Source organism: Phyllostomus discolor, chromosome 8 (assembly GCF_004126475.2).
Source record: "Phyllostomus discolor isolate MPI-MPIP mPhyDis1 chromosome 8, mPhyDis1.pri.v3, whole genome shotgun sequence".
Classification (NCBI taxonomy): domain Eukaryota; kingdom Metazoa; phylum Chordata; class Mammalia; order Chiroptera; family Phyllostomidae; genus Phyllostomus; species Phyllostomus discolor.
In genome coordinates, this window is record NC_040910.2 from 91,510,743 (window position 1) to 91,518,168 (window position 7,426).

A 7,426-nucleotide genomic window follows, 5' to 3' on the forward strand; every position below is an offset into this window, starting at 1 on the left:
TTCCGGTGGGGGCTGCCAGTTCTGGGCACCTGTGACAGGTGGCAGCTTGGTCCAGCCACCTGGGTTTGGCCCAGTGCCTGGGAGGGTACTGGCAAAGTGAGGCTGAGCCTGAAGCTAAGAGGAGCACAGCTCTGGGGGCCAGGGAGGTGCAGAGGACCCTGGGTCATCACAGAGCAGCAGCACGGATTCCAAGTCCAGGCTCAGCTCCTCACCTGGGTGGTTTAATACCAAGCACAACCATTGGGGTAGGTTGTGTTATTCTCCCCATTTTGTAGATAAAGTGTTCTCTGAGTGTTTGCCCCCGTTGGAGCAGTGAGGGCAGAGCGGACTCTGTGGGCTCAGATGCGGGCATGGCCAGGCTGTCCCCTGCAGACTCCTCTCCTTGGCCGCAGGCACTTGCCTTGCTGCAGGGAGCTCTAGCCCAGTGTCCTCAGAGCCACCCTGGCTGCAAAGTGGCTCTCTTTTTACCTCTCTTTTACCTCTCACCTGGCTGCAAGGTGGGTCTCTTTTACCTCTCTCTTTGGGAGAGAAGAGTTCCCTTGTCCCCCAGTCTGGTGGGCTGAGGGGGTGCTGAGGGGCTTGGCTCTGTCCAGCCCTCCCCGTTGGGCCCGGCACAGGGGTGCAGCCCACCCCTGGCAGGCCCAGTGACGCAAATCAGCAGTGGGAGGCTGCTTGGGCTGGGGACAAGCCAGGGCCTGCAGAGGCCCCGCTGTCCTGGCCAGATGGCCTCTGGCTCCAGTAGGAGAGGCTGTCAACACCTTCGGTCGGGGTCCTGGCCCGGCTCCTCACGCCGCCCTTGTCCAGCCCAGGCCGTCAGGTGCTGTTTGCCGAGGAGACCAGCGGCGGGGGGGGGGGGGGGGGGGGGGGGGGGCTTCCTTTTAGATGCCTGTTACCTGAACCCCCACGAGCCCTCTAACCACCTCCCCCAGTGCCCAGCCAGTCCCCTAAGAGTCGTATCTTCACACAACCAAGGCCCTGCAGGTGTGAGCCCTGCAGGGAGGTGGCCTGGGAACCTTACCTCATGGGGTCCCCTCTTTCTCCATGGTTCAAGGTGGATTAATTCCTCAGCCCGCCCTTCCTCCCTCCCTCCCTTCCTTCCTTCCTTCCTTCCTTCCTTCCTTCCTTCCTTCCTTCCTTTCTTCCTTCCTTCCTTCCTTCCTTCCTCCAACAAACATACAATGAGCATCTATTACACACTGGGCCTTGTTCTAGGCCCTGAAAGTAGCTGATAGTCAATGGGGGTGGGGAAGGTGGGTAAGAAAACTAGCAAATAGCGTGTACAGTATTGTGATTGAGGCTGGGGGCTAGTTTAGAAAGGATGGTCAAGGAAGGCCTTGGAGGAGGGGGTGTTTGAGCTGGGACTGGAGGAGAGGGCTGGCCAGCCCAGTTCTGGGGGTGGGAGGAGGGAAAGAGGAACCAGCCTGTGGGAGGGCCCTGGGGGGACAGCGGTGGTGTGGGGTCTGCTGTCTACTCCCTCACGATGGTAGGCGCAGGAACGGCGGGCGTGGAAGGAAGACGAGAGGAAGTCGGGGCCAGGACTTGAAGGCCTTGTAGGAGTTGGATTTGATTCCGAAAGGCTTTCCACGAAGGGAAACAATATGAATAAACATTCATAGAGCTCGTCCTACATGCAGACGTGGTGTCAGTCATCTGACATAAACTCATTCAAACCTCACCAAAACCCCATGGTGGGTCATTATCATCCCATTTCACAGATAAGGAAACCGAGGCACTGAACAGTTAAGTCATTTGCTCAATGACACAGTACCGGTCAGTAGTAGAGCAAGAATTTCTGGTAGGCAGCCGGCTCTAGAACCCTAACTACTGTACCACACACTGCCTCTCAGGACGTGATCCCCTTACCTCCAATGTAGCCTCCTCCAGGAAGCCTTCCGTCAACCCAGGGTTTGTTTGCTTTGCTGCAGCAACATATGAACACACCATATGGACTAAAAATCTGTGGGGTCCTCAAGAGGCCATCTTTTTTTTTTAAGATTTTATTTTATTTTTTAGAGAGGGGAAGGGAAAGAGAAAGAGAGGGAGAGAAACATCAATGTGTGGTTACCCCTTGCACACCCCCTACTGGGGACCTGGCGCACAACCCAGGCATATGCCCTGACTAGGAATCGAACCAGTGACCGCTTGATTCACAGGCCAGCGCTCAGGCACTGAGCTACACCAGCCAGGGCTCAAGAGGCCATCTTGTCCATGCCCCCGTCTTCAGGTGGTCATGGTATGATAAGTACCATTATGAAGATGAGACTACTGAGACCCCAAAGCGTTAAGAGACTTGTCTATTACCCAGATTCGATGAAGGCAGCATATGAAATAGAGCCGCCATCTCCTAAATTCTTCCTCTCCAGCTTCAACCCTTCTAGTCTGCTCTTTAAGACAATCCTCAGGTTGTTTGTTGTCTGTGTCCCACTTCCCACCCATCCCCCAGCGAGACCGTGCCTGCTTCGGTGCCCTTCACGGGGTAATGCACACAGCAGGTGCGCCCTCGGGGTCTGTGCAGAACCCTGGGTGGGGTGCTGCCATCCAGGATGCTCAGAGCAGGGGTGTTGAGCAGACAGGACGGATGTGAGCTGACATTGGAAGGATGCCGAGGAATGTTTTAGCGAGCCAGAGAGATGGGCTGGGAGTTTGTCTGGAGCGGGAAGGTCACCCCAGCCAGAGGGAACAGCACAGAGGACATGGCACGACCAAGGGACAGTGCCGGCCGGGCTGGACCTGAGCACGAGGAAGGGATGGGCAGTGACGCTGGGGTGGGGCTGCAGGGACAGGTGGGGCCTGCCTGCCAGGCTGAGGAGCCGGGTGGGCACTGGGGAAGCAGGAAGAGACGCAGTCACAGCCTGGCAAGCCCTGGGAGGAAATCTTGACCTTGCTGAGCCACTTTGTGCGAGTCGTGTGCTCTCTCTGAGCCTCCATTTCCCCCCTGCACAATGTGGGGCGGTGCCTAACCTCAGGACCCTCTGGGCCCTGTGTGGATTTATTCCATGGCTGCTGCTTTCCTATCACCCAAACAAACAAAGAGGCTCGGCTGGATAGATCTGGAATATCTTTAATGCCCTGATTTCTTTCTGCTACGTGTGCCTTTGCTTTGCAATATTCTTCCAGCCCTTCTAGAGGTACGTGTCCCAGGGCCTGGTTCACAAGGGAGCCTGGGTCGACATGCTGCTCTTTACCTTCACGCCCGTCCTTTTGTGCAGCCCCGTCCAGAGCAGGTCAGCGGCCTGGGCCTGGGCCTGGGCCTGGGCCTGGCCGGGCTTTGAAGGGGATGGCCTTGGTGGCCTCGGTGGCCTCAGTGGCATTGGCTCCTCTAAGGCCCTTGGGGAGGCCCAGGGCAGCTCCTCGGGGGCAAGAATGGCATCGCTCCAGCCCTCAGAGCTGTCACTATAGCCAACCAGGCTGGTGGCTCCATCCTCAGCTATGGTGACGATCCTGGCAGTGTCTTCCCTGAAGTTTCTGTCTAAGTCCTCTGCCAAGTGGTTGGTGGCCCCCTCAGGCTCGCTGGCTGTGTAGGTGTCGGCTGTGCCCTCCCACTTCTTCCTGGAGCCAACTGAATGGGTGCCACGGAGCCCTGCCACGGGCTGGGCGGGTGTCTTGGCTCTGCCCTGGCCAGTCCAGAAAAGGGTGAGCTCTTGGCGGCAGGCGGCCACAGCCAGGCTTGTGAGCAGGGTGCTGGACACCAGGTAGAGCAGGGCGGGCTGGCCCATCTGCATGAGGATCATGGCGGCAAAAGTGACCAGCAGACCCACAGCGTATGCCGTGGTGCAGGCCATGAAGTAGACCTGGCGTGAGTGCATCTGTACATCAAAGCGATGACAGTAGGCAACCAAGAAGCCTGGCACCACGATGTCACCGAAGCCGAGGATGGTGAAGGGCTGGTCACACAGGGTCAAGGCCGAGAAGCTCAACCGGGGCACTCTGAGCACCATGGGCAGCTTCTCGTGGCTCGAGGAGTCTGCCGGGCCCGAGGCCACCTCCACCATGATGCTCTCGCCAGTCCTGGTGAGGAGGGGCGTGATGAAGACGAAGAACACATCGAAGGCCAGCAGGGCCAGCAGGAAGGAGGTGCAGTTCTTGAGTTTGGGCAGCCGCACACGCTGCAGCACGAAAAGGCAGTAGGCCATGCCTAGCACGTCCTGCAGGAGCCAAGCCCAGCGGTCCTCGTTGCGGTAGACAACCCAGAGGACGGTCACCGCCGTGCACAGGCCGGCCAGCAGCAGCAGGGGCAGCGGCAGACAGGCCCGGCGGCCAGGCAGCGGCCACTGGTATTGCTGCAGGGGCAGGCAGTGCACCAGGGGGGCCAGGCAGCTGTAGAGGCCGGTGCCCGCGCCCAGGCCGAAGATGGCGATCATGACGTAGACGAAGCAGTCGTAGAAGAAGTAGAGCAGCAGCATGATGCAGCAGGACATGGTGACCACTGCTCCCGTCATGGCCGGTGTGAAGTCCACGGCTGTGTCTTCATCTTTTTCCTCTGGTCCCCCCTGGGCTGCCACTGCTTCCTGTTGATTGTGACCTCCAGGCCCCCCTCCTCCTCGGGCCCGGCGCCGCTGCAGCTGGTCAGCCTCAGTCAGGCCGGCCCAGTAGCCGCCCGCGGCCACGGTACCTATGGCCAGGATGAAGATGACCACCATGTTGTAGTCGAGGACGGGCTCTTGAGGTGCATACAAGGCCACGCGGACCATGGCACCGCCGTGGGTGTGGCTGAGGATGTCCAGCAGGTCGGTGTATCGGAGCATGGCCACAGGGATGGTGAGGTCTGGCAGAGGCTTGCGGGGGTCCTGGGACACCAGGGTGGTGTCTGAGCACTGCTGGCCGCTGACCCGGCTCACGATGAGCAGCCCGTGGGCACCTCGGCCCTGCGCCAGCCAGCCCTTAGCATAGAAGCTGCAGTTGCCCCTCATGACGAGGGCGGTGGTGCGGTGGAGAGGCTGCCGGCCGGGGGAGCTGGGCGGGGCCTGGTGGGAGTCGTCCTCGCCAGGGCACCAGGATGCCGAGGTGCCATCGTACAGCGGCAGGAGTGGGGCGTGACGCAGGTCCCGGGGCAGGGTGACATAGTCCGAGCTGAAGAGCACGCAGTAGTCCTTGCTCCAGTTCTGGGACACCACGTGGGCCACGCCATACTCCCCCCGGGCCACTGCGCTGGCGAGAAGGAGGAGGAGGAAACCCAGGCACGCCATCCTCCTCAGTCACCCCGACGTGGCAGCGGCTGGCAGCCCGGGTCCCTCTCCCAGAGGCTGGGCGCGGCCCTCTGTCACAGAGCAGTGTGGCTCCCATCCCAGAAACCAGGGCCACACCTACCGAGTCATAAAGCTGGGCCCCCGGGGCTCAGGGCACCGCTGCAGAAAACAGGGCCCCTCTCTGGAGCCTGCCCCGCCACACTGCCCCTGGAGGGGGGTGATCTGGGTCCTTCCTCTGCCCGCCCCCAGGTGGGGCTGAGCCAGGCAATTTGAAATCAGATGTGGGAGGATGGGGTTGAGGATCCCAGACAGGATTCGGGACCAGCTTCAGCCCCTTGCTTGCTGGGTGGCAGGCAGATGCCTCTCCTCTCTGCACCTGTTTCTTTAGCCGCGAAGAGCTGGGCACATTGGATCAGAGAGTTCCTGCGAGCCCTGGCCCCCATGATCACTGTTGTGGGGCTCCTACTAGGTGCCAGGTATTTGATCTGTCCTCGTAATGTCCCTGCAAGGTGTTACTCGAACCACCTAGCCCGGTGCTGCGAGCTGTCCTTCCAGCCTGCGCCCCTTTCTCCTGGTGAGCGACCGGAACTTCGTGGCCAGCCTCCCTTGGGGTAAGGAATGGCCACGTGGTCCTTTCTCACCAGCGGGACTGAGCACAAGTAGTGTGAGCCCTGCAGAGGCTGCACAGAGACTGGGGGCCCCTTGCCCACCTCTTTCCCCCTCCCACAAGGCAGTCGTGGGCAGCCGGCTGTCGACGGGAACGGAGGACATGGTGGACGTCTACGTGGAGCAGTGGCCTGGGACGCTGACCGCAGACGGCGACGCATTACCTTCCTTAAGCCGGTGGCTTGCTGTGGGTCTGCCACGTTGGCTGAGCCTCACTTGAACGCCCCCCCCCCCCCCCCCCCCGTCGTGGCTGGGGAAGCCTGAGGCTCGGAGCAGCCCGCCCTTCGGGCCCCAGCCCCGGTCCCCAAGCCCAGCTCTCTCGCTGGACACATGTCTTGGGCCGTGCCCTGCCCAGGGAACTAGCTGGGGTCCGCCCGGCTGTCTGAATGCCCGAGGGCTCCTGGCCCTGCAGCTCGGCTCTGCCTGTTCCTGTTCTTCAAGCCCCAGCTGCGGTGATAGCTCCACCTCACAGCCAGGAGAAAGTGGCCCCCTTCTTAGCATGTAATGATCACAACTCCGGGTTTACTTTAAAAAAAGATTTTATTTATTTACTTAGGGAGAGAGGAAGAGAGGGAGAAAGAGAGGGGGAGAAACGTTGACGTGAGAGAGAAACATCAGCTGCCCCTCACCGGGGACTGAACCCACAACCCAGGCATGTGCCCTGACCAGGCATCGAAACCCCGACCTTTCGCTGTGCAGGACGACACCCAGCCAACCGAGCCGCACTGGTCAGGGCAAGATTCACTTCCTTCAGAGCACGCACCCCAGTCCTGGGTATTTGCTTGTTTATGTGTTTCCTCGTTTAGTTCCAGTAAGACGGGAACCTTAGCCACTCTCCCCTGCTGCTCGGGAAATGTGTGTGGGATGCGTGACTGAGTGACCCTGTTTTACAGCAGAAGGGACCGGGGCCCAGGGCAGCGAGGAAGCTTTCCCAGGGTGACTTCAGTGGTAGAGACGAGGCTCGAACCCAGGCTGCTGGGCGGTGGAGCCTGTGGCTAACTCACCCCTGAGTGCACTCACCCCGGATGAGTGGGACTGGGGGGGATGGGGTTACTGAGAAAGTCGATTCAGAGGGGAATCTTTAAAACGTCACCTATATACTTCAGTTCCTTGGGTTGCCTTAGCGAATGATCTGTCACAGGCTGGGTGGCTTAATTCAGGGTTGGCTCTCTCCCAGCCTGGAGGCCAGAAGTCTGCTATGGACCACGTGTTTCTATGCCCCCGCCCCCCATTCTGTGTTTAATCTCTGGTCTCCGGTGTGATGGTCCCCGGAGGCCTTGGGGAGGTAATTATGTCATGAATGGGACTGGTGCCCTCATAAGAAGAGACAAGAGAGGGGTGATCTCACTCTGTCACCTGTGAGCACACAGCAGGAGGCGGCCGTCTGCAAGCTGGGGAGCGAGCTCTCACCAGGAACTGACTCCGGTGGCCCCTTGGTCTTGGACTTCCGGAACTGTGAGCAGTAAGGGCTGTCGCTTAAGCCCCCCAGTCTACGGTATTTCACACAGCAGTCCGAGTGCACCCCGAACAGCCCAAAACCAAGGTGTGTGCAGGGCACGCCTCTGAGACTCTGG

At 60.0% G+C, this 7,426-nt stretch overlaps 1 protein-coding gene across 1 annotated transcript; it reads right to left on the minus strand.

Moving 5' to 3' along the window:
- Positions 1-3,149: 3,149 nt before the first annotated feature.
- SPPL2C (signal peptide peptidase like 2C) lies at positions 3,150-5,202 on the minus strand. The gene has a single exon (XM_028522038.2). It carries the CDS (start codon positions 5,184-5,186, stop codon positions 3,150-3,152), a length of 2,037 nt encoding a protein of 678 aa, XP_028377839.1. The 5' UTR covers positions 5,187-5,202.
- Between the last annotated feature and the right edge of the window lie 2,224 nt (positions 5,203-7,426).